This window comes from Oncorhynchus clarkii, chromosome 2 (assembly GCF_045791955.1).
Source record: "Oncorhynchus clarkii lewisi isolate Uvic-CL-2024 chromosome 2, UVic_Ocla_1.0, whole genome shotgun sequence".
In the NCBI taxonomy this organism is placed as follows: Eukaryota; Metazoa; Chordata; class Actinopteri; order Salmoniformes; family Salmonidae; genus Oncorhynchus; species Oncorhynchus clarkii.
Window position 1 is genome coordinate 49,567,752 of NC_092148.1, and position 27,551 is coordinate 49,595,302.

The 27,551-nt window shown below is 43.2% G+C and overlaps 1 protein-coding gene across 1 annotated transcript; it reads right to left on the bottom strand.

The window, feature by feature from the left end:
* Nucleotides 1-2,193: 2,193 nt before the first annotated feature.
* Nucleotides 2,194-27,234, bottom strand: LOC139368920 (very-long-chain 3-oxoacyl-CoA reductase-A-like). The gene is made up of 11 exons (XM_071108420.1): nt 26,928-27,234; nt 13,588-13,634; nt 12,891-12,966; nt 11,018-11,125; nt 9,753-9,817; nt 9,400-9,444; nt 8,656-8,690; nt 7,753-7,834; nt 5,353-5,418; nt 4,805-4,954; nt 2,194-3,914 (listed from the first exon to the last, which is right to left on the bottom strand). The coding sequence occupies exons 1-11, from the start codon at nt 27,103-27,105 to the stop codon at nt 3,759-3,761; spliced, it is 1,008 nt and encodes a 335-aa protein (XP_070964521.1). The 5' UTR covers nt 27,106-27,234; the 3' UTR covers nt 2,194-3,758.
* Between the last annotated feature and the right edge of the window lie 317 nt (nt 27,235-27,551).

Below are 27,551 nucleotides of genomic sequence, written 5' to 3' on the forward strand. Positions count from 1 at the left end.
TAGAGGTTATGCAATATGGGTGTATATCCACTGCACACTTCTTGGGTGTGTAATTGACATGACCAACGAGCTGTTGAAATTTAAAACTATGAAAAATGTATGTTACACTGCTTGATTTTACAGCACACAAACAAGAGTGTGCAATATAGAAGGGCACATTCTGCACCATGTTTGAAGTCAGTAACTATTGAAATTTTACATATTGAAAAACGAATGTAAAGTCATGTGAGATGAAAATGGACAAACTAAAGGGTGTGCAATGTGTAGGCCCACTGAGTGGACATTCTGAACCTTGTTTGAAGTCACTAGGTCACATGACCACGGAGCTATTGAAATGTAAAAATGTAAATAAATAATTTAATAGTGTGAGATGTAAATCGACCAACAATAAGTGCGCAGTGTGTCTATACCATCTGGTTAGCTAGAACCAGTTTTGAAAATTTTAGGAGTAATGGTTAGATAGCTATTGAAATTCGATCCTTTTGATTTGTCACCATGCTGACGGTCCCCAATTGCTGTTGGTGAACGTAAGGAAGACTACAGGCGAATACCCGTCAAATATCCAACCTGAAACTGTTTTACCTCGGTCTATTCCACCGCCATTTACGTCAGTCATATAATTTATTTGTTGCTTTGAGAAGGAACCTGCAGGTAAGCATTTCTTTGGACGATTAATCCCATGCGGATAATTAATAAAACTTGGGTGGGGTTCTGAAATGGCACCCTGTTGGGATAAATCTTACCATTGTCTTTGGCTATGCCGGATTAAGTGATAAAACACGCTATTCTATAAATAATTTCTCCGCAATTAATATTACCTGATTGAGCTAATCATGTAAATGTAATTAACTAGAGTCGGGGCACCACAAAATAATATTTATCTTCAGAATAAACTCTTAAAGACCTAGTAATATTTTACACCAATAGCAGTCAATATTAATCGTCATCTTAATTCAGTCTCATCTGAAAGTTGTAAATTCTTGGTTATCTGCACAAACCCTGGCTAACAAGTTGAATCAGCAATACAAAATTGGGTTTAATTATTTATTTACTAAATACCTAACTAATCACACAGAATAACATATACACATAATTAATCAACTTGATTACAAATTACACCATAAAGGAAAACGTCCCTAGCGGGCGGAACAGATATGACAGCTTGTTACACAAAAGAAAAGGGGCAGGGTTTGAGTGAAAGAGCTGAAAGATTGAGGAACAAAGGGCGAAGCTGTGCTATGGTAAATACAGTATCTTATGCATTCAAAATTACCACCCATTTGGAAAAGGAAAATGCAATAAATATTTACTCTGAGCTGCGCTTCGGTAGGTTGGTGGTAGATGGAAGGCCGTGTTGCCCAACCCTGGTCCTTTGAAGAATGTCTCTGGTTGTCAATTGGATACGTTGTAGTAACATTGCTGTGTGATAGACGGAATACTCTGTCTGTTCCTTCCTAACCCTCGTTTGCAGCGACTGTTGCTATCTCAACGGCTAGTAGGTATCACTTCTGTAGTGAATAAGAGTTCAACGTTCATACCATTCGCAACCAAAGCTCACACTGATGTTGGCATTGTTCTGTAGTTCTGACAACGAACCGTCGTCCCCACATCCTCGGCACAGGAGGTTACATTGTCGTCAAGGCTTTATATAGGAAGGGAGAGGAGGGCCTGTTTGAAAAGTTTTTTTATAGCCCATGTCCCTTCACAGGGGCAGGCCACTGAGCAGAGCCCTAACTTATGAAAACCCAAATCTCACATTTTAGAAGCTAAAAATCACATTTCATACCATCACGAATAATTTCATATTCAAACATTTATATTGAACAATTCCATGTGAATCCGATGTGTAGACTTTCCACTGTAGTTTTTCTTAATTGATGAATGTCTCAGATGACATCATATTCATTAAGTACCACCGCATATGTTCAATTGGGCGGATTACCAGAATATAGTTCATTTCCCCCCCACCTTCTGATGTTCCCAGAAGCGCGATGTTAACCAAGGTTTTTGCAAACGTAACATCAGTAGGGTAGAGAGGAAAAGGGGTGTGTATTTGACTGTCATAAACCTACCCCCAGGCCAACGTCATGACACCATTAAGGAACAGCTGACATTGAATTCTCTTTTGTTTTATTTTTTTTAAACAGCATAGTTCTTGTTCATTAATATTCAGAAAGCAAGTCAGAGAGGAAATAAAACAGACCACATTCTTTATTGTACAGAATTTCTCAAGTAGAAAGTTCAGATTAACTCGTACAGGTGCAAAGCAGCAAGAGTAACAGTACATTGCAATTCCAAAATTCCCGATAAACTGGTCTAGTTTCACACCTGAGAAATCTTCATAAGGCACCATGGTTAAAGTCTGAACATTGGTCAGAACAAGTCATACAGAGATCCAAGTCAAACAGAACACCACCTAGGAAAACAGTTGTGCATGTTGTTGAAGTCCCTCACCACTGCAAAGGCTATTGTGCACAATATATAGTATACAATCTTTGGCAGTAGTCTGAGCCTGTACGGCAATTGTATAGCATTAGCTTGCAATAGAACTACTATAATTTAGCACATTCACAGCTCCATATAAAGCCTTCAATGTGCAAGACTCCCTCTCATTGGACGTGATCAATGCCAGCATGAGCTGGAAGGCATGTGGATAAGAATGACATTGAGAAAAACAGAAGAAAAAAAACTTAAAGTTCAGACAACTGGAAAAAAGAGAAATAGATCAGTGCAACAAATCCCACCAATTTCTTTTTTTTTTTTTTTTTAAATACACAAAAAACGTAAATAGAGTGATCGCTTGTAAACTTCAGGAGCAGCCAATGCGTAAACTGCACTTCACTGTGCGAAGTATCTGAAGATGTGCCTGCGGCTTGGTTTTACGTACACGTATAAAAATATATATATAAAAAAAAACTAAATTTGGCCCGCCACCATTCTGCTTACAACAGCAGAGTCAACGAAAATCACCCTGTTTAAAGGTCCAATGAAGATGTTTCTCAATATCAAATATGTTTTGGGTAACAAGTAAATTGTGATTGTTAATTAAAAATGGTCAAAAATAACCAAAAATAGTATAGGGCAATTGCTCAAGCAAGGATTTTGCTAGGACTGTCTGGGAGTAGTCAGAGCGAGGAGGGGACTGAAAATTAGCTTAGCGGTTATTGGCAGAAAGGTTTGGGATGCTTTCTTATTGGTCTATTAACTCATTTACTGCATGGTGACATAGAAGACCACAACTCCATACCACCAAATAATGCTGAAGTTCAGGCGGTCTTTTCAAACAGCATTTACACTAAAAGGGCATTTTCATTAACACAATTTCACAGTATTATTCCATCCTCAGTGTGGAAACGAATATAAAACAAGAAAAAAAAAAATCACATTTGACTGCACTTGGCCTTTCAAGGTTCTTCTCTACAATCATTTTTTGTCACATAGAAAAATAACTATTCCCTGTGCTGAGAGCAGAGTATGTATTTTTGTCGCAGCCACTCTGTTAGAGCTGCCGTTTTGGTTAGAGACGTTGTCGCTGAACCACTTCATTCAAAAGGACGTGTCATGTGGCGGCAATATGGGCTCCAAGGAAGAAATCCGTTAGCGTCAACATACAAAAAGATCCTCAAAAACACACCCGTGAATCATTCGACATTACTAACTAAATGGACAGAGTCAGGGCTAGTCAGAGTGGTTGTATGGTAGTTCTATGGTCAGCTTCCGTTCTGTTATAATGGGGGGGGGGGGGGGGGGGGGAGTTCTTATTCGCTCTTCAGCCTGTCACTCTTCCCGTTACTCTGGTTGGCCAGCTCCCTCAGCTTTCTCCTCTTCAGGTAGCCAGTACGCTGGGCTCGGTTCATCCTTGCCCCAAAGTAAATGACCAGGTTAATGGGCACCAGGACAGTGGTCAACCAGCCCTGAGGACACATGGACAAAAAGGTCAGAGGTTAGTTGGCACTCAGTGTGGACATAAACACATTGAGGGCGTATTCACTATTCAGTGATGCGGAACTGGTCGCTTCTACATGACAAACAAAACTATATAAAAATAGGTCAAGTCTACACATCACATTTCTAAAACGGAAAGTTCGGCACCAAACGGAGAAACAACGACTGAAAAGGGGTTAGTCTTTCACACCAAATTGGTTTGATGTGGTTTTTCCAGAACTCTGGTGCGGTTACCCCCTTGGGTATGCGGTTCGCTGCAGGTGAGAACACAGTCCGGACCAAACATTGGTTCTTTCCCCCGAGTTGCACATTTACTATTGGTTGTTTTGACGGCAAGCATTCGATGAAATGCATGCAGCGTCATAACTCGGGATCTCTGAAACATTGTGCGTAGCAGAACATTTATGAGCGCATCCGATGCGGATTAGGGGAGACGGCGCAGTTTTAACGGCTATTGCGCCGGTTTCTCCTGCATGTCGCTGGAAGACCAAAGCGAAAATATGAAGTTTAGGACACATAAGTGATCCTACTGTAAACCGATTTTTAACTTGATAACATTTGTCCAATAAACAAATGACCTGCATGGACACGTGGTTTTGATTACGCATCCCACCCCGTTTGAAGTCTAGCTTGGATTTGAATTGTGTGAAAACGCCCTTAGGAGATGAAGACCATCGCAAACAGTGGCAAAACGTTCTGTAACTTATTGGACAAATTCAGGTAAGTCCCTCCAGGTTTTGTTCCATTTGGCTTACCATTTACTTCCTAGTGAATACACCCCTGGATTTGTCCAACAAGACATTTTTGTTTTCAAAGAAGTTATCAAACAAAAACCGGGAGATGAGCGGTGGAGCCGTACCATGACTGCGTGGGGGAAGTAGCCGTTGGTCTGGTCCTGCAGTCCGATGGTTGTCAGCTCAGCAGCCACATAGCGCTCCGGGGTGGGCTTGTCCAAGGTGGGCTTCCTGATACGGGTCATCTTGGTCGCCACAAAGAAGGGCAGCACGCTCTGGAGGACACAAGTTTGTTTAATTTTTAAGCTATGTATAAAAACACAGCAAATGTAGCCACGTTAAGAGACGAGTGACACCGGTGTAAACAAAGAACAGCCTTGTAGCGTAAGCCACAAAAACAGAGGCATGACGGTACGGTTCTGTGCTGAAGAGCAGTCAGGAAGAAGCCATACTAGCTGACCTTTGTGGAACTGTCACATGTCACACGAACTGGAAAGCAACTAGTAGCGAACAGGACCGTGTTCAGCACACAAAACATTGCTGAACTTCGCAGATAAAATGCCAGAGAAGCAGGTTCGTTTTTTACATTTTATTTACATAATACAAGTATCTGAATGGTGGCCAACATTGTGTCCTGCTGAATGTGGCCCAGGTGAACAGGATAAGTACTCACCTGGACAATGATTCCCTTTGCCTTATACTCCTCCTGAAGTCCCCGGGAGAAGAAGTCCACAAAAGCCTAAAAAGGAGCAAACAAGAAATACTGACCATTACCACCTACGAGAGAAAGTGCTTCCCCTACTGTAACTAAGACTGGGATAAACCCCCCCCCCCCCCAAAAAAAAAAATGTAAACACAGCTTTGCCATCGTTTCTATATGTAACAAATCCTACTATGGAAAATAGGCCTGCAGTATGAGGATGGGCACCACAGGAGGTTGGTGGCACCTTAATTGGGGAGGACAGGCTTGTGGTAACAGCTGGAGCGGAATAGTATCAAATACGTCAAAACACATTGCTCCCGTGATTGATGCCATTCGCTCAGTTCTGGACATTATAAGCCGTCCTCCCCTCAGCAGCCTCCTGTGATGGGCACCAATAACACCATTTGTATTGTGCTTTTCTATACAAGTAAGAAAGTGCTACACATCATTAAATAAAAAAACAATTAAAAAAAGGAGGGAGTAGTACCAATTAAAATCTATAGAAAACAGGGTGTTTCCAGGGCGGATTTGCACTAAAATGTTCAAGCCTGACCACCTCTGGGAGACCATTCCAAAGTCTAGGGACCCAAATGGAAAATGCCCGGTCTCCTTTTTGTTTTCAACCTAGACTTTGGAACGGTCAGTGCTTTACCAGGGGACCCCAGACTACGTTTTGGCTCCTACGGGAGAGAAGTTCTGCAATGTAGGTTGGGGCTAAACCAAATCTAGCCTTAAACTTCATTTTTATACAACATAAAAAAAGAGAAAGTGACTGGCAGCCAGTGTAGAGCAGCTAAAAAATTTTTTTTTTTTTTTAAGTGTGATGTCACATTTCCTGGTGCCAGGTGAAAGCAGTACTGCAGCATTGTGAAATAACTGGGTGGAGGGATTTCTGACAGATGGGTACACAAAGATTTACAGTAATCTAGGCATGAGGAAATAAAAACATGCATAACTTCCTCCAAATCAGTCAGACTTTACCTTTATTTCTTAGACGTTAAAAAGCAGGACCCGGACCAGTCTAGAGCAACACGAGAGAGTCACACCCACCTCTCCAGCTGGTCAACAAGGACGTTATGATCAATAGTGTCAAACACAGCACAGAGATCCGAAAGAACTAGGAGAGAGCATCTACCGGCAGAGACGGGTCATTATTACGGACTTCCAATAAAGCCGTTTCCGTGCTAGGACGTGAGCGGAAGCCTGACTTCATATGCAAATTGCTTGAAAAACAACATCTTGGATAAATAAGGAAGCTAAGAGAGGAGTCTATAATTATTAATGGAAGAGGGTGGGGGGGGGGGAACTGGGCATTTTAATTAAGGAGAGGTCGGACCAGAGCAGTTTTAAAAGAGTCTGGAAAGGAGCCAGAGGTCAGGGAGCTATTTACAATAGACAGAATGCTGGGGCCAAAAGTCATAACCTCTAGTGGTCTAGTAGTGATCACACCCAAGGGGCAGGTCTTCAGTATCAAGGAGGGACTCAACGGATATGCGCAAAGGAGCACAAAGGAAGCAGAAGACAGTCAGGGTAGTTGTCTCAAGTGCCTCCTGACCAGAAACACTATGGGGCCCAGCTACTGTCAATATAGGATCTTATCTTTTCTGTAAAGACTCAAACAGTTTGAAGAGATCAGGGGATGCAGGCATGTCATTGTTGTGTGTAAGACACAATCGTCTTCCACAGAATTGGATTGTGGAAGTACTCAGATCAGGGCAGCGAAGTAGTTCACCCATGCCTCTTCAACAGCAACAACGTAACTTCAGATCCTTAATTAGCTCAGAATACCTGGAAGTTAGCAGGTCTTCCATTTACATTCAGCGTTTCCGAGGTACTTTTTAAAGCACGAGCGTGGCCATTTAACCAGGGTGAGCCACAGGCAGACAATTAGTTTTTTTGGGGGGGGGGGGGGGGGTTATATCTGGTGCCTAGATAGCTAGTATTAGAGTTTGAGGTCAGGCTAGAGAGGAAGGCAGCCGGCGCATGGGAGAGAGAATCTGTAGAGTTCAAAAAGTACTGGCACTCAAAACCATTAAAAAAAAAAAAAGGAATAACCTAAGGAGGCCCGAGATGCAAAAACAGGAACTGAATCCATCCTCGAAAGAGCAAAGTGATATGTAAAAATAAAATAAAATTATTTAAAGCATAAGTTTCAGCTTTGCCTTCATCAGTGCTGTACCATATCTGCTGCCACAGAGTCTGAAGTCAGCAGACATGTTACTGAAGCTGTTCCACCAAATCAGTGTGAAGAGGGGACAGAAAGGCATACTCAGACATTGACTAGCAGTTGTGCAGTTAAACGATGCAATGTATACAAAGTGTGTGCATTTAAGGTGTAAACGTGTGTGGAGGTCTAAGACTGGCACTTGCCTTGGAAGAGGAGTACACAGTCAGAAGAGGGACAGGGTACATGCCACTGGCAGAGGAGATGTTGAGGACCACACCTTTGGACCTGAAACCACAAAAACCAAAAAGGAATTAGAAGTTGTTTTTTCCTGCCATGGAGTGCCAAAAGAGCCTCCTGTCCATCACAAGAGTACAAGCAGCCTAGTGCCACTGTAGACTGCCATACACACACACACTAATCATAGTCGCTGTGCGGGTTGCCATGGCAGCGGCTTGCTTACGCATTTAGCACTCCGGTTGCTGCAGTGATGTAGTGAAAAAGGGGTTGGTTTGCCCCTCACGGCACCAAATGTGCCCCGCCTTCCCATTGGCGCAGAGAGCCCATGTGATTCGTCAGAGCCAATCGGAAGAGGGTGCACTTTGTGTGAATTGAAAAGCAGCTGGTCAGATCGGGGAACAAAGGGATAGAAAGAAGCAGGGTGGAAAGGCATCCTCTGTATAACACTGTTGAACTCATGTCCTGAACATTTGAAGCCCATGTCTTCATTTCATGGTCATTCTAAAAAATAAAAATGGAGAACATTTAGGCTTTTCTGATGTAAGTTCCAGCGTTAGGACAGCCTTGGTGCCGGCCTGTTCCTTTATGAAAAAGGAACAGCAAGCAGTGGGATGATAGCTGAACAGACTGGTACCCAAAATAAAATTGTCTACAAAGGATTTGATTTAGTGTTTGTAGTTTTACAGTGCAGCACAGCTTTGTCATGTGGATGAGCGTGTAAACCCCTTTTTTTATGATTTACATCCGAGACACCCTTTTTCGACCAGTCAGACACACTTGAACAGACTATCAATAGCATCAAAATAAATAAGAAGTTATTGTTCATTTATAATGTGGCAATAGCACTTTAAAGAAAAACACAAACTCACCTCTCCACCATTCTGGGTAGAACTAGACGAGTCATCTGAAGAGGGAGCAGGGAAAGAAAGGTGAACTGAGCAAACAGTTCGATTACCTGACAAAACAGCATGTTCAGGAATCACACATGAAATAAGTCAAACAGGACACCATTATATGTAAATATTCAACTTCAAGACAAATTTCCATTTCGATGGATGCTAACACGACCTATACATTGTTTCATTTTTTAAAATAAAATACTGAAATGGCAAGGGAATGAAGTCACACAGGACCAGCGAGGAAGTTCACATTACCGCTACAGATTCCACCCAGCGGCATTATGGGAGATGTATAGCACACCGGTACATTTCAGCCGCGTAGGAGGCAAGGGCGAGCGAGAGAAGGAACGAGAGAAATCGGGGGAAGAAGTGGTGGTGCGTGGGTGGTGAACACAGACAGCGTTGGTGTAGTTCACCGTTGCTCTGGGAACCACAGGTAGCACAGCAGCAACAGTGGCAGAGAGGAAAGAGGATGAAGAGGAAGCGTGAAAGATGGACGCCCATCGACATGCCACCTGCGCCACTGTACGGTTGACACACTGTAACACTAAACTCCCTGAACTTTTCCGCAGACCGACAAAGTGCACACAACCTGTGCACTAAAAATAAAATAGCTCAAAAACTAGATGAATATCTATGGTATAGACATGCATAGCTGCCCCGTGGTATAGATTTTTACACACAGAACTGCTACAGAAGCAAGAGAACTCTTACCTGGCAAACGGAGGTCATGTTGACATTGATCATGTTGGTGATGAACTAGAAGAAAAAGAACAAGGATCTTTGACACCTACTCTTCCCCTCTTAACTCCAAATGCTTGCTACACATAAAGTACAGCTAGGAACTTTGGCAATGTTAAACAGGCAGCCCTGTTTAATATTTTGCCCAATTACTGGTTAAAAGTAAAACGATGATCTAATTGTTCAAAAGAACAATTAGTAATTGTATTTATTACTGAATTTGGCTGCCTGTGTAAAACACAGCCTAATTGACACTCAATTGGTTTCGAAGAAGTCTCAAGTAACATGTCCCTCAACTACACAGAATTAACTCCAGAAAAACTCACATTGTCCAGGTCAGGAATATGCAGGAAGTACTCAGGGTAGGGATAGGATATCCCCACATTATTCACTGTAGAATAAAAAATAGAAGCCAACGAGGCCATTGTTACTGCAAATAAGAATTCTAACTGATGACGTTACACTTCCGAACCACCAGGTGGCAACAGGACCCACCTTAAAAACTGGAAGAGCAAGCCAAGCAGCACATGAACTTATATGCCCTCAGAATTACCTGAATGTGAGTCACACACCAAGAATGTGGACAGGCATCACTTTCTGTACGAACACATCCTAATAAAAACGCCTGAGGTAATTAAAATGACAGTAGTAGGCGGCTAATTGTAAATGACGACGCTGCCCCAATTGCATACCACTCATACTGCTTTGGCTTCGTGTCTCCTCGGTAACTCCAGGGTTAGAACTCAAGACTGACTGTGGCATGTGTTGAGGTGTCAAGCAAAACGCTAACATGCATTCCACAACACGTTGTCAGTGTTCTGGAAATGTACTTTAAAAAAAAAAACTGACAGAATTTCACACACTTCTGCACGATTATGGACAAATAAAAGCTCAATGGCAATAGTGTGTACAAGCAAGTGTAGTTTCTCATTGTTGAGACCGATGACAGTATGGCCTTGGCAGGGGAAGGATGTCATTGTAAATAAGAATGTTCTTAACAGACTTGACTAGTTAAATAAATAATTTGTTTGTGGGTGAAATGTACAAAACATTAGGAACACCTGCTCTTTCCATGACAGACTGACCAGGTGAAAGCCATGATCCCTAATTGATGTCACCTGTTAAATCCACTTCAGTGTAGATAAAGGGGAGGAGACAGGTTAAATAAGGATTTCAAAGCCTTGAGACATGGATTGTGTATGTCTGCCATTCAGAGGGTGAATGTGCGTGACAAAATATTTTATTGCCTTTGAACGGGGTATGGCAGTAGGTGCCATGCACACTGGTTAGAAATCCGCTTCGTTTTTCACGCTCAGTTTCCTGTGTGTCAAGAACGGACGACCACCACCCAACTGTTGGAAGCATTGGAGTCAACATGGGCCAGCATACCTACGGAAAGCTTGAGACACCTTGTAGAGTCCATACCCTAACAAATTGAGGCTGTTCCGAGGGCAAAAGGGAGTGCAAATCAATACTAGGAAGGTGTTCCTAACGTTTTGTACACTCAGTGTAAAGAGAGGATAGTGTAGTGTGGGGACAAGTGGTATACACAGCCACACAGTGACGAAGGCCAGACCAAAGGAACACCTACCCAGGACTCCGATCTCCAGTCCAGCCAGTCCAGCCTCGATCTTGGGGTAGATATCCGACAGGCCAAAGTCCACGGCGATTGTCTTGGTCTCCACCTTGTACTGCGTCTCTGTGGACAGGAGGCAAATAAAAAGAAGATAATCACACTCAGCAGTCACCCCATAAAAACAGATGGTACCCTTTTCAACACCAAAAATTCCATTGAAAAATGAGCAGTAAAAAGACAACTTCTCAAACAGGAGAGGGCGCCGCGTACCCACTAATAAAACCTGAAAACGCCCGACGCTCTCCTTCCATCGATATGCCTGCTGCAATTAGCATGTATAAAACTTGTTTGTCTGATGGGCAACCCGGTAAGTTCCAAGAGGGGAAAAAACAATCCCAGGATGTGCCACTCAGAGGGATACGCAGGCAAGCGTTACCACTGCTGGATAGGGTTGAAATTTCCACAAGAGAGTAGAGAAGTCTAGTGGAGATACAAGGCTGGGCTGGAATGCCCCCATGAACCGACACACCCTATTCATGAAGCTATATTTAGCGCGTGACATTCTTTTTTTTCCTCATATCCTAGACTAAGGGGGGAAAAGAGTTGGAATTAGTCACAGGGTTTGTTATGGGGATTGAGACTGCCAGATTAAATAGGTTTGGGTTACCAGGTTCATTGTGAGCCAATTGAAGAAAAAAGGTGACTAGAGGTACAGAAAAGGGATTGTTTGTTGGCACAGTGATTGGGGATGCCAGATTGAGGGGGGGGGGGGGTTAAGTTGCCAGGCTGATTGAGGGGGAGGAGTGCCAGCGGTTTGGAACCTTGAGCCCTGCACGTGACAACCCATCAGCCCATTCTGAATCGTCAGCACGACAGGGGACATTGCACCCAAGGTGAAGGCTTAGGGGACCAGAATCCAGTCGCTTTTACGGTTGCATTATCGTAAGGCCAGAATGTCTAAGATTAGGGTGCCATTTTCCAAAATAAAAGGAGCATTCATTCAAACGCAGTGAGGAAACGAGACCACTGACTTACGCAACCAAACAATTTTGGTCATTTAAAATGAAATCTCGCCTTTAGTCAGTGTGCCGGTATCCTTTATACAGTTAATATACGGCACCTGAGAAACAAAACTGCACAGCACTGAGAATTTGAGGGTCTTCAGATCAACTAAATATACAGCCAACTCCACACCCCAAAAGGGAAGATAAGGGCTCCACCCAGCACAACCAAAAGAGGACTGGCCACCCCTCATAGCCTGGTTCCGCTCTAGGTTTCTTCCTAGGTTCCTGCCTTTCTAGGGAGTTTTTCCGAGCCGCCGTGCTTCTACACCTGCATTGCTTGCTGTTTGGGGTTTTAGGCTGGGTTTCTGTACAGCACTTTGAGATATCAGCTGATGTAAGAAGGGCTTTATAAATACATTTGATTGATGGATGAGTGAAGGGCTAAGGGAATGGGGACAGACATGCGTCAAGGCAGGCCTGCCCATATGGACATCCTCAACTTCCAGGTTTCACGGAGGTGCGTGTGCGCATCCCAGTGTCCTGTAATGACATACACAGGCTAGCCTTTTGGAGAGGGCTGGGGAAGCTTTTTACAGTGGCCATATTTTGTACATCAGCAGACGTAGAGAGTTGGCTGACGAGGCACACATACTCCATCTGTCTAACAACAGAAAGGGTCACACCTTTTGCTTTTAACACCTTTATTTAACTAGGCAAGTCCGTTAAGAAAAAAAATATTATTTTCAATGACGGCCTAGGGGTTAACTGCCTAGTTCAGGGGCAGAAACACAGATTTTTACCTTGTCAGCTCAGGGGTTTGAACTTGCAACCTTTCGTTTACGAGTCCCACGCACTAACCACTAGGCTACCTGCTGCCCACTTACCAAGCTGCCTGGCGACATCATCCAGCTTGTCCTGGGAGCGACTGATGAGAATCATGGCGAACCCTTTACGAGCGAGCTGAGAAAGGGGAGCAAGAAAGATGGGATGATTAGACGAACAGTACACCACAAATCACTGAAGACGATATTGAACCAGGGAACTCTACGATTCTTTTAAAAACAAATGGAGACTAATTTGATTCCTATTGAACCATGTCACAGTTGCCTCGGCCAACTACGCTCTTGACCGAGCCTTCACTACTGCTCTAAACACATGCATGGCCCATTGACAAGGCTGCTCCAACTCAACATGGAACGGCGTGAGGAGCTCAGTGGTAGCCTTGTTACCGCCGCTCTTGTTCTTCCATCCTCGTGGAGACGGGAAATCCCTCAACGTCCCCACAAGGATAGTAAAACAAGAAATTATTCCGGGTGGGAACATTTCCCAGAAGGACAAAGGCTATTTTTAGCTTAGGGGTTAGGTTTAGCGTGAGGGTTACAATTATGGTCAGGTGTAAGGGAAAATAGGATTTGGACTGGAAATTTTAGGTCCCCACAAGGACAGAAAAAACAAGTGTGGGTGCGTGCAAGAATCCTTTTAAAACAATAGACCTGGAAGAGCCCTCCCTACCATGGCCTGTGCGTCACTAAGCTTTTCCAATGGAGGAAATTAAATAAAGGGGTCATGCAGGAAACTCACCTCCTCCGCATAGACTTTACCGATGCCGTCTGTGGCTCCCGTCACAACTGAAGAAAAAAATAAAAAATAATAATCAGTACTCATGGTTGCATGTTTCGTACAGTCGTTTTGGACCGATGCCTCGACTGAGCAGTCAACATACATCGTCAATGAGAGCTGATGAAGATGGTCCAAAGTGCATTACAGTGGCTTGGAAATACAATGCTATTCAAAAAAAAAAGGCGGAAAACAAAATGAGTAGGAAAGACATTTTGATGTCACCAGATGACGTTAGCTAGCTAAGATTGAGGGGAGATTTTAGCTAACCAATGTTAGCATTGCTAGCTATATTTGACAAACTTTGCTAGCTAGTGACAACATTTCCATCTGTCTAAAGTAGAGTTCACATGCTGCTGGCAAAGTCGTTTCCTACTAAATATATGACTACTTTGGCAATGTCATCGTATTTCCAGGCACTATAGTGGAATTCAGACAGTCATTCTGGACAGAGGCGATCACCACTTTGGTGCCATCGAAGGCAGCTTGAGAACGTTCATAACGGCATAACGCAACAGAGTGACAGACGTGCAACCTATGAATAGGTTCCGTTTAAAAAAAAACTACAGCCTAGCTCCAAGTCACTATATAACAGTGTATAACGCTAACATGTAGTGGGGAATATACAATATATTGGGGGTCCAACATAAAGTAACACACAAGTGTCATGTCATTTCTGTCAAGGCTTTCAAAGAAACCAATTGCAGAGAAAATTATTGTCTTAACCGAAATTATGACACGCCTTCATTTCTGGTCAGACTGCTTCTTTGGGGGATGCAAACAGCAACACAGTTTACATAGTACTGTAGCCTTCACGGGTGACCGGATAGCAAACAGTAAAAAATAAATGACAAAAACCAGCTGAGACGCACCCAACAACCTTGTTCGTCCATTATCATGTGGTACCGAATAAAAACGTAAGTCTAAATGTAACCATTAAGCTAAAACTACATTTTAAAACAAGGCCTCTCAACAATGCTCTTTTACAGTGGCTGAAGAGAGTTCCATTCAAAGTGGTTGCAAGAGACTAGACAGTGGAGGTAAAGGAGGGTGGCTAGGAGGTACAAGGAGTCCGGATGTTCCTGTCATTCTCGGCTCGCTTTGTCAAGACATCATACAGCTATTTTTAGCCAGCCTTCTGCTTATCACCCCTATTCCATGCCTGAACAATCGTCAGTCTCACACACCCCTCTTGCTAACACTAACCAAAGCACCCAAATACAGGATTTTTAGGGTGGGAAGCTAAGTGGGCACTAATACGTACTATACCCCCAGCACAAACCATTGTGCACTATGAAATAGCACAGAGGAACCAACCCAGGGTTGATGAAAAGATTCAGACAGGTAGTAGCCATTCTCTGGCACAAAGCTGGAGGGGGAAACAAGGAGAGGGAGGGGAGGAATGATGACGAACAAGGAGCACGAGAGAAAGGAGGGGAGGGAGGACAGGGATCCTGGGGGCGGCTAAAAATAGAAACAGAGAGGAAAATAACAAGTGAGTGAAAGGAGGGAGAAGAAAGAGAGCGCAGTCAAAAGTGGAGAGAGAAGCAGATTGTTTTTTTCCCCCGCCCATCTTAAGAATGAAACGCTTCTTGGCAGAAAAGCCTCAATGGGCAACTGACTGTCGCATCAGGCTGAGACGGTACACTCCCCTGTACAAGGGGCTACATGCAGAGTATGGCCAAGCTAAAGATGACAGTATACCAACATCTCTCAAGAGATATGCCATAGTGAGCTTCTGTACATGAGCAACAGAGGAGCTGTATGCTAGATAGTGAACCACACAGTTGGTCGTGAGATCTATGCCGGATTAGGAATACACCAGGAGAGTGCATGATGCCTACACAAATTGCACATGTAATTTCATCTGCGGTTTGTTAAATGGTCGCACATCGTTTTGTGAACGCAACCGCATTAGGTTCATTATGACAAGGGCAGTGTTGTCAGGACTGGAAGTTCCTGCACTCAAGGACTCCTTGAACTTCCTCCCCCGCCCTGCTTCACCTGAGACTTGACCCAAAGTTCAGAGCACATACACCCAACTCAGCAACACATTCTCTTTCGGGGAACAACGACCATACAGTCCCATGGATTGGTTGGATGAACCAACAAAACCAGATGGACAGAAAAAGAGAACGGAATGGGGGGGGGGGGGTAGGAGAGGTTCTGAATCTGCACCGACTGCATTCCACAGAGATATTAACATGTGGAACAAAGGGTATGCAACTCACTAGAAGTTAAATGCCTATGGAATCCCACAGGAACTGTAGGGCACATGTTTCTCTCGCCACCTGTCAGGGGATGAGTAGTGTCTGTACACTCGTGCATTACCGCTTGCACTTTCGCCACTGCGGGTTTTAATGGTCACCGGAATGTAGTGACTTCATATGGGACTAGAAGACACAGGGTGAGTGGGAGGGAGGAGGAAGTGCCATTGGTCGCATACCACGCCATCTACCTACAAGAACAGTGAAGAGGAGAGAGGAGACGATGGGGCAATGGGAATATGAACTGGGTTTTGAACCCCGATTCCACCTCCACAAAAAAAATAGAATAATGTAAAAGACTATTGCTGATTCAAGTTAGTCCGATGGTTTTGCAGCTCAGAATGAAATGTAGCCGCTTCACGCCTCCCTTCTGTAACTCCTGAAGGGCTACACCGCTCCCTCATATCAGAAGAGAACCATGTGCCCTCAAACTCATTTTGGCAAGGATGAGAGAAGGACAAATAACATTTTTTGGGCAAGTGGATATCTTAATTCATGGCACCCGCAGTGTATAGGTGGCACGTCAGGATCATTATTCCCTATGAAGTGCACTACTTTTCGACCAGGGCCCAAAATAGGACTCAAACGTAGTGTACTATATAGGGAATAGGGGGCCATATCATATGCAGCCACAGACTTGACATCCCCGTCACCCCCATTGTGTTGTGCGCTACATCTACAATGACAACCAATGTTAAGACTTGCATTTACTCATGCAACCAAAATACTCTATGTAACAGAAACTAAATAAAATAGATTCAACTCAAATCTGTTAAGATCCTGGAATATATATATATATTTTTAAATAAATATTAAAACACATCACCCATTCAGTCAACATTTCCACACATTAGGAACAGGAACATAGTGTCCAAATTTCCCCATTGTTAAATTCACAGAGCAGGATTTTAAAATTACCCTCACGTGAGTGGAGCATTACGGTCAGTGACAGCTGCACACAGGAAGGAGCTACGCGAGCAGGCACACAAGTGACACCACACTGACGTACCTAACAAAATATGTGGGGGGGGGGGGGCGGTCTTCGTCCATGGGCACCTTTTTACTGTTGAATTTGTTTTATTCCAATTCTAAAAGTTGACCGAGTTATATTCCTTTTTATATGAACTCAGGCAACTTAAAATTAGGCACTAATCTATGGATTTCACATGACTGGGGCAGGGCTGCAGACCACTTGGGAGCCAGGCACAGCCAATCAGAATTTTAATTTCTACCCACAAAAGGGCTTTATTACAGACAGAAAGTCCTCAGCACCCCCTGGTTACACTTGGTCTGTAGTGGAGGCCGGTTGGACATGCTGCCAAATTCTTTAAAAACAAGGTTGAAAGCAACTTATGGTAAATAATTAACCATTAAATCCTCTGGCAAAAGTTCTGGTGGACATTCCTGCAGTCAGCATACCAATTGCACACTTTGTGACAAAATGACATTTTAGAGTGGCCTTTTATTTTCCCCAGCACAAGGCAATGATCATGCTTCTTTTTTTTCAGCTCATTAAAAACATGGAACCAACACTTCACATGTTGCGTTGATATTGTGTTCAGTGTAGAATGTCTCAGAGGCTCAGATGTGTCACTCACATCTCTATACATTTACGACAATAACACATTTTCAATGCCATTTTGGTTAAGTTATCCCCTGGTGGAGGGGGGGCTTAAATTGCACTCGGCGCTACACATCACGTAGTTGATGCATATCGACGTTCCCACCTCAGAGGCACAGTGGAGCTGCCCCTGACTGTCGCCTGCTCAATATTCATATTGAGGGCTAAAAAAAGGAGCACGAGTTAAAAATAGCAGCGAGGAGCCGAGCGCAGCCTCGTCTGGTTCTCGCCTGCCTGCCGCAGCACCTGAATACCAACAAGGAAGGAATGGACAGGGGAGGGGAGGGGGGAAACATACCCGTAATGGCTAAAAACGGGGTCTACTCTGCAATGTATCCCAAAAGAAAATACAGAAGCATGATTGCTCCAATGCCGTTATTTCAGCATCCTATTGCAGCACCGTTCATGGCTGTATATAATATAGCACTGTAGCTCCAGAAAAACTGCGCAAATCAAAATGGTTGCCAAACTAAAAGTGGATCTCTATCCCTCACTAAAGCCCCAATTAACATTCGTGGAGAGGATACGGTCCTCGTGTTGCCCCTCTCCTTTCCTCGGGAGCGGTTAAGTCATTTGTCGTACCCCTGTCCCTCCTATCAACGAGCCAGCCCTCCCCTGTCAGAGAAAGGTGTGGTAGGGAGGCGGGCTGCAGTAGAAAACCCAACGCGACCGCCATCCCTGCCTTCACCCACCTCAAAACAAGTTGCTTTAAATAGCAGAAAAAGCAGCAAGTCACGTGGGCAAAAAAAAAAAAGACAGCTACTGCTTTATGAGCCGAGAGCAAAAATAAGTCTACTTCGAGCCGCCCACGACCAAATATAGCGTCTATATTTGAGTACAGTGTGTAAAAATTGCCTCCCAGTCACAGGCTTGTTATTTTTCTTCATATGAAGAAAAAGTTGCGATAACTTACTAAAAAAAAAAAAATAAGAAATTAATTCCTTCCATCTCAATGGGTAATAAACTGTCGCAGATATGAATTTGATGACCAGAACAGGCTTTCCTTTACAACAGTGTAACTATGAATCCCAGTGGCGGTCAGTGGAGTTTAGGATGAGCGATAGGACGATTATTTTTTTCATGAGCATGGCCTTATGTCCATTACAGCATGTTGGATGACTGTCATTCATATTCCAGTCACCCAGTTCAATGTAACATCGATAGGTTTAGGCTACTACATGATACTCAAAATGTTCCCTATACCCATCATAAGGTTGCGATAACCTAGCCTATTAATGAACATTTGCAACGTAGGTGCACACAGGTCTAGATTAACCTTGTGCGAGACTGACAGCTAGCTTGCTTGTAATCATTAGTCCAGTGGCAAACAAGAGTTTCTATTGGACAAATTCAGGTATTATTTTTTATCCGTTTCATTTTACATTTAAGGAAAAAAAACGAAAACAAAAAAAACAGAATCAGTAGAATGAACACACCCTTGATCATAGCAGCCACGTTGTATTCATTCTAGCCTCACATTTTCCCTTTGTTTGTGGACTTCAATGTACAACACATCAGCTGTATGTGACCAGGCAAAAAAGCCTTTCCAATCAAAACCATATAATAGCCGCTACACAGCCTAGATCGTTGTCACCACATTAGCTAAAGTAACGTCCTAGTCAACATAGCTTGTAGAACTAAAGCGTTAGTAAACACGCTACAATCATGCAGTTACTAGCACGCCCAGGTGGCAACAAATACAACCAAAAGCTTACCTTGACTTGGAAGAGTTCCAGTATTGTGTTGGATAGTCAGCTAGCTAATATAGCATCCCTCTATTTGAGCCACTAAACTAGCCAGTTGCATTCATTTGCTAGCTAAGTGAAACTGAAAAAAATATCATTTTTATATGCATTTCTATTTAAGAAACCTATTTGTTGAAACTGTTGAACTATTGTCTTTGAGTCAACTACTTATCACATTTTATGCAATGCTAGCTAGCTGTAGCTTACGCTTTCAGTAGTAGATTAATTCACTGATCCTTTGATTGGGTGGAGGACATGTCAGGTCATGCTGCAAGAGCTCTGAACTTCCGGAGGACATCCCCCATCCTGTCATAATTACTGTGTAAGTCTACGGAAGGGGGTGAGGCGCAAGAGCCTCCTACGTTTTGTATTTTAGTCAATGTACCCAGAGGACGGATGCTAGCTGTCCTCCGGCTACACCATGGTGCTACCCTACAGAGTGCTGTTGAGGCTACTGTAGACCTCCATTGCAAAACAGTGTGCTTTAATCAATTTGGTCATATGTTATCCTTTAGATAAAACTATTCTAAATATATTCACTTCAATGTGTTTCCATTTTTATGAAATTCACTGAGGATGGTCCTCCCCTGAGGAGCCTCCATGATGAATCCCTGTCATCTGCAACAGTTGTCCATTGCAATGTCACATTACCTCCTGTAGCACCTGCCAATCATACAAATAAAATTTGATTGGTCACACACATATTTAGCATATGTTATTGCGGGTGTAGCAAAATGCTTGCGTTCGTAGCTCCAACAGTGCAGTAATATAACTGTAGAGCACTACAATTGTAAATAACTACGGCGGCACATTGCATGAAAGTCTACACTTGAAATTGTAGTTGTCTAGATTCAGATGAACGTATGTTAATGTTACCTAACCTTATCTGCAAGACAAACTACAACTTTAAAAAGTCTAGATTTAGCAGGTTTTTCTGCAGAGGGGTTCCAGAGTGCACTAGAGAGATTTCAGACGCCTCAACAGGAGACAGCAGGAAAACCCAGTAGGACAGCGTTATGCTGCTCAGACAGAGTCCGAGAGATCAGAGCCCATGTAGTGCCATTTGGGACACAACCCTTGCTTCACTTGAACCCTAACCCAATTCCCATCTTACATACTCTTCCAATAAAGTCTTGGTTATCAAACATAGTGGAGACAATACTCCTCGTCAACAGTGTGTAAAGCTCTGCAGTTAGCACTTTTGCCTAAGAGGTAATCAATAACCCCAACTCAACTGTAGAGCTTCACAACGTCAATGCAGGTATTTCAATCTTTCCGTCAACGCTGAGCAAATCTACACAAGTTTCTCAGACAACCAAGACATCATAGGAAGTCTTTGCAAGAGGAGAATTGGGTTAGGGTTCAGAGTTACTGCCTAGAGATGTACCTATTACAAAACCCAAGAACTCAACTGAAAGAGCCTAGGCTTTAAGGAAGTTAATTTATGATGCAATACAACCACAGGTGGTATCACATTGTGTTGTGCATGCAAATGCACTGGACTCTGGTTCTGGGCATGTTGCACTACCAAAATCAACAAGAACCTTGTGCAGTTCTATGCAGTGAATAGTATTCAATTCACCCCATTACAACTATACTGCTAAGGTGGGCTCTAACTTTATGAAATGTATTTCATGCACCTGTGCCCCTAAGCACTAACACCACCCATTACTAAAATAAAAAAAAGGTGGAATTTATTTTAGCCTAATTTAACTAGGCAAGTCAGTTAACAAATTCTTATTTTCAATGATGGCCTAGGAAGTGGGTTAACTGCCTTGTAAAAATCTCTTGGTCTGCCCCTGAACCTTGTCAGCTCGGGGATTCGATTTTGCAACCTTCCAGTTACTAGTCCAACGCTCTAACCACTAGGCTACCTGCCGGGAGAAAAAAAAAAAAAAAAAAAAAAAAAAAAACTGGCATTAAACAAAAGGAATTTGAAAACAGCAGGTTTACACCAGTCTCATTCATACACATACCGACTGGTCTGAGCAAGTGGACTGGAATAGCAGTATGTGTTTGATAGCATTTCTTTTTGAGATTAAGTGCAAACATGGGCTATATAAAAATATATTTTTTAAAGAAACCGATGAACTTCCTTCTCTAACAAATAAAGTAACACGAGTCGTGACAGTGGAGCGAGAAGTGGGGGGCTCGCAGAGGGCAAGAAATGAATGCGAAATTGATAGGAAGAGAGGGATAGAACAAGAGGAGATGAGAAAGGCTGGCTAGGGAAGGAGTGACGGGGGCTTGAAATTAAGAGCTACAGCTTTCTCTACCCAGCAGCCCCGGCTGCAGCACGTGTCTCAGCGCGTGTTCGTCACATGAAACGCAACGCTGCTCTCCCTCAGTCTCCAACCATCCCCCCCTCCCATTTATAACACTAGGGGGAAGCACATTCACAAGCATAGATGGAGCTGCTGATCCTTCCTCAGTGACGGCACATTTCATTCACATACATTACCAGCCAAAAGTTGACACCTGCTCAATAAGGTTTTTTTTACATTGTAGAATAGTGAGCACATCAAAACATATGGAACAAGTGTAAGACAAATAAAAATATATGTTATATTCTTCAAAAGTAGCCCCCCTTTGCCTTGACAGCTTTGCACCCTTGAATTTTTCCTTCTTAACGCATTTCAGCCAATCAGTTGTGTTGTGACAAGGTAGGGGTGGTTTACAGAAGATAGCCCTATTTGGTTAAAGACCAAGTCCATATTATGGCAAGAACAGCTCAAATAAGCAAAGAGAAACGACAATCCATCATTACGTCAAGATATTAAAGTTAGTCAATCCAGAAAATTAGGAAAATTAAGAATTTTGAACGTTTCTTCAAGTGCAGGCGCAAAAACAAGCAAGCGCTTTGATGAAACTGGCTCTCATGAGGACCGCCACAGGAAAGGAACACGCACAGTTACCTCTACTGCAGGAGGATAAGTTCATTAGTTACCAGCCTCAGAAATTGCAGCCCAAATAAAATGCTTTAAAGAGTTCAAGTAACAGACAAACTGTTAAGAGGCATGAATCAGGCCTTCATTTATTTTTTTAAACCTTTATTTAACTAGGCAAGTCAGTTAAGGACAAATTCTTATTTACAATGACGGCCTAGGAACAGAGGGTTAACTGTCTTGTTCAGGGGCAGCAAGACAGATTTTTACCTTGTCAGCTCGGGGATTTGATCTTGCAACCTTTTGTTTACTAGTCCAACACTAACCACTAGTGTGCCGCCCCCAAATGGTCACATTTCTGCAAAGAACCCACTGCGACAAGACACCAAGAAGAGACTTGCTTGGGCCAAGAAATGCGAGCAATGGACATAAGACTGGTGGAAATGCATCCTTTGGTCTGAGTAGTCTAAATTTGAGATTTTTGGTTCCAACTGCCATGGCTTTGTGAGACGCAGAGTAGGTGAACAGATGATCTCTGCATGTGTGGTTCCCACCGTGAAGCCTAGTGCTTTGCTGGTGTGATGGTGCTTTGCTGGTGACACGGTCTGTGATTTATTTAGAACTCAAGACACTTAACCAGCATGGCTACCACAGCATTCTGCAGTGATACGCCATCCAATCTGGTTTACGCCTAGTGGGACTATAGGACAATGACCAACAACTCCAGGCTGTTTAAGGGCTATTTGACCAAGAAGGAGAGTGATGGAGTGCTTTATCAGATGACCTGGCCTCCACAATCCCCCGACCTCAACCCAATTGAGATGGTGTGGGATGAGTTGGACTGCAGCGTAAAGAAAAAGCAGCCAACAAGGGCTCAGCATGTGGGAACTCCATCAAGACTGTTGGAAAAGCATTCCAGGTGAAGCTGGTTGAGAGTATGCCAAGAGTGTGTAAAGCTGTCAAAGGCAAAGGGTGGCTACATTGAAGAATCTAAAATATATTTTGATTTGTTTAACACTTTTTTTTTAGTTACTACATGATTCCATGCGTTATTTCATAGTTGATGTCTCCGCTATTATTCTACAATTTAGAGAACAAAAACCCTTGAATGAGTAGGTGTCCAAACTTGACTGGATGTGCATGTTCCTTACAATGAATGAAACACAGCGCCTATTCATGACAAGTACACCAACTGAAAACCTTTTGACATGTCACTTGCCAACAACTTTCCCTTTATCAAAAGACGAATTTCCACACATCCTTAGGCTGTTGCCATAACAGTCATAACCAAAGTAAAAAGGGTCCTTTACATTTCGGAATAACTGACCAGTCTTCCATGTCACGCTGACACTAACTCCTGAATGGCTACACCCATCCCTCATAATATGCAACAGTTCCAATCGCTGAATAAACTAATTAAGGGATAAGAAAAAGGGATAAGACGAGCTAGAGGTTGTGACAAGTTCCATGTCAAATGCCCTGTGGGAAGTCTCTGCCCATCAACAGATGAAACACACCACAGAGAACCTAGTGGCCCTAATGTTGAATCCAATGGCAATGACCTTTTCAGGAGCCACATCCTAAGAATAACCTTTCAAAGTCTCCTACACCGTAGCGTCATCCGTTCGGTTAGATTTACAGAGGCAAAAACACCCCCCCCCCCCCTAAAATCTTACTCCTTGGTTTGATCCATGCCTCTAAAAAAGGAATTAGAAGCTTCTGTATATCATCTGCAACACACTGGTATCCTTATGCAAGATGTGCTGCTCTGTGAACTAATGAAGAGGTGGGGAGAATTTCTACAAGACAGACCGGTCGAGTCTAGAAATAACTTTTATGTCTCACATAAAATAAAATAAAGTAGGGATCGCTGAGCTCTATGAAAAGTATATTCATCCTACAGAATATGTTGGTCATTTCTAAAACAGCCTCAACTATTCATTTTTCCCCGAACCACAACGTCACATTTTTGGATATAAATCTGTTACTTATATATGCGTAGATCACTTGAATTTCGTAACTATTGGAGGACACTGCATACCACATAAGAGGTTATCGTTAAGCAAGAGCTTTAGTCTTTTACAGACGATGGATAAGGCAGGAGAACAAGAGGGGATGCCTCCTTGAGTCAGGCAGGGTGTATGACTCCAAACCTACCACCAGGAGTCCCCTCCACTCAGGGAACACGACAGCCTCGCTGGAGCATCCAAAGGAACGCCAGTGAAATTCTTGCGTAGCTCGTAAATCAAGTATGTGCACAAGAGATGTAGCCAATGTACTGGCAGGCTACAGCACGACACATATGAAGGTTGAAAAAGGGGGCATAAAACAGAATGGAGATTTGAGAACGTCTCCTTTCTTTAATGAATTTCTTCACTGGTGACCTTTTAGTAATACTCTCGGGCCTGTATCCCAGAACCAGATTAAGCCTAGTCCAGGACAACAAGTGTGCAATTGAAAATCATGTTTTTGTAAATGTACTTTTAAGCCAGCTGTCTGCATATTGCAAGACATGGCATATCCAAAATGTGACGGTCCCGTTCTGTGAGCTTGTGTGGCCTACCACGTCGCAACTGAGCCGTTGTTGCTCCTAGACGTTTCCACTTCACAATAACAGCACTTACAGTTTGACCGGGGTAGCTCTAGCAGGGCAGAAATGTGACGAACTGACTTGTTGGAAAGATGGCATCCTAAGACAGTGCTATGTTGAAAGTCACTGAGCTCTTCAGTAAGGCTATTCTACTGCCAATGTTTGTCTATGGAGATTGCATGGCTGTGTGCTCAATTTTATACGCCTGTCAGAAGAGGGTGTGGCTGAAATAGCCAAATCCACTCATGTGAAGGGGTGTCCACATAATTAACTTAAGTGTGAATACAATTTACAAAAGTGTATGCATACACCTTTTTAGTCCAGGACTTATGTCCGAGAAACCTGGTCCAAGATCTGTTGGTGTGGTTTAAACAATGACCATATGAGTTGGCAAGAGAGCACAAACAGATGTGGGATCAGGCTATAAGAGAAGAGGCTGTAAAGTGACTTGAGAGTGAGCGAGCATGCATGTGTGGTGCAACCTGGCTGCCAGACCTGTGCTTCAGGATCAGGAACCAGTTTCCCCATACCCTGGGGCATTGTCACCTCCAACCGCTGTGCATACTCTAGGGACTGACATTGGAAATTAATGTGAGAAGAGACAAGTCAGACTGGTATTCCTATGACTGTTGGTTTCAGGGTGAGGCATGCATATTTCACAAGAACAAAAAATACCAAGGTAGCACTTTAAACAAAAATAGCAGCCCACAAAAAACATGAAATCCAATTATCAGTCAGAAATTATGAATTATAACATTTGTATATAGTGATGTGGGCTAGCAGCATGCCGAACCTCAGAATATGCAACAATAAATTCGGATATGGGCTGCAAGGGTTATATAAATGGTTACATTCAAGCGACCATTCAACGTGAGCGCCAATACATGATTTTGGGAACGTGTCGCAATCTATGACAAGGCAATGACCGATCACATAGCTAGAGCGCCGATGTACACTGGTACCCGGACGCATATAAACCAAGAGAACATCAAACTATGCCATTACGCATTCAATAAGCATTCCACCAATGCGACACATGTTGGAATCCTTCATCTAACACACATGACATTCATTTTAAACCAAATAAACAAAGCCATCCAAACCCAGAAACAACTTTAGACAAACGTACGTCATGATGCAGAGATAAAAGCGTAGCTTTAAAAACAATACTCTGTCATCGTTTTGGATAAGAGAACGTAGAGGATGGTATGGGGGGCGCTCGGCAAATTGCGCAGCAAGACGAGAACGAGCTTTTGCTCTAGACGCAGCAGTATTCTCGAAAGACAAGACTGGATAACTGGGTCAAGATAGGCCAAGGCTATTTCAACGAGACTAGGCTCCACATTATGCAAAGGCACGATCCTAAAATGTCTTAACAGCGAATATACTCTTATTTGACCAGGACGGCGACAGAAGCCCCTAGTTTGAACAAAAATAAACTTGAAAAACACAGGATACGAGTTTGACCAAATGCAGCTGGCTGCTTAGAATGTGGGAAACTCAAATAAATTTCAAGCTAATCAGATAAGAATATCGAAAAATTAAGATCAATCCATTTGATAACCCATTTTAGGTAGCCTATTAATTGCGTAAACAAAAAACATATGGCAACAATGCACGCATGACCAAAATATAGCCTGGGGTTTATTATAAACTGTTGAATAAACTATGAAATTGTTAACATTACAGAGAGGAATCTATATTTGGGGTAAATCCAAATATAGGTCACGTCTTAATTGGGCATATCAGGTGGATGGGCTAATGTCGTTCACTGTGCCGCTGGATGAATTATCACCCACATATTACCCATCTCTAAATGAGCGCACAACCTGCGGAATTTGGTTTGTGGTTTATCTGTACTGGACATCTTCATCCTTTCGAATGGACGGCGAAAAACAATGCTGGTTCGGGGTCTGGAACTTCAGTCATGGGTGCTGAAGTGCGGCTGTTGCACACTGGAAAGCCAATAAGCGTGATCTTGTTAACATGTTAGGGCGTTTACGCGATAGTCCTGATACACAACTTAACTTTCTAAAGTCGGCGATACGTCAAATATGATGAGAATGCAGTATTTTCGTTGATGTATAATAAAGTTGGAGTAATTATCCTAATTTTTAAAATGTTATTGTCGAGCTCAAGGCTTCTTGAGCAGCCTTCGTGACTTTTTGTCGTAAGGAATCCATGTGACCAACTCACCTGCCCATTTGCCCAGTTTCGGCGAGAGCAACTGGCCATTTCCCCAGACCCAAATCCGAAAACCTTGGAGGAGTCGGTGGAGCACCCACAAAGACAGTGAGGCCACGGTGAATGCTCCGACCCAGAAGAGTGGCGTCTCGGCCACAGGAAGCATGTCCTCCACGTTCAACGAATACATGACAGCTGTTTTTCAGTGACTCTGTGGAGACCTCAAATTTAGGCAATGTGCTCTAATTTCAAGGCACAACGTGCGAATCCCTTTATAAGGAGGTTGTAGCATCACACTCCCACAACACTAGTCTATCCTGATTTAAACACACACCCACCACCTACTCTATAGCCTGCCTGCAAACCCACCTCTGCTCGTGATTGGTTACAACAACTGTCTAACAATAGAAACTGCCCACCCTTTGGTGAATTTACATGCCAATCCCCAAGACTCCATTCCATTCATGCATTGGGCGCATTCGTTTTCCATGTCCCGGTGCTCCGGGTAAACGTAGTATGTACATTATAGACCATTCCACTGGTCTCCAATGGTCTCCATTCCCCTGAGGCACAGGGCCATGCAAAACAAATGTGCCCAGTGTTCTTTATGAAGCAGGGTGGCTCAAATGTGGTCCT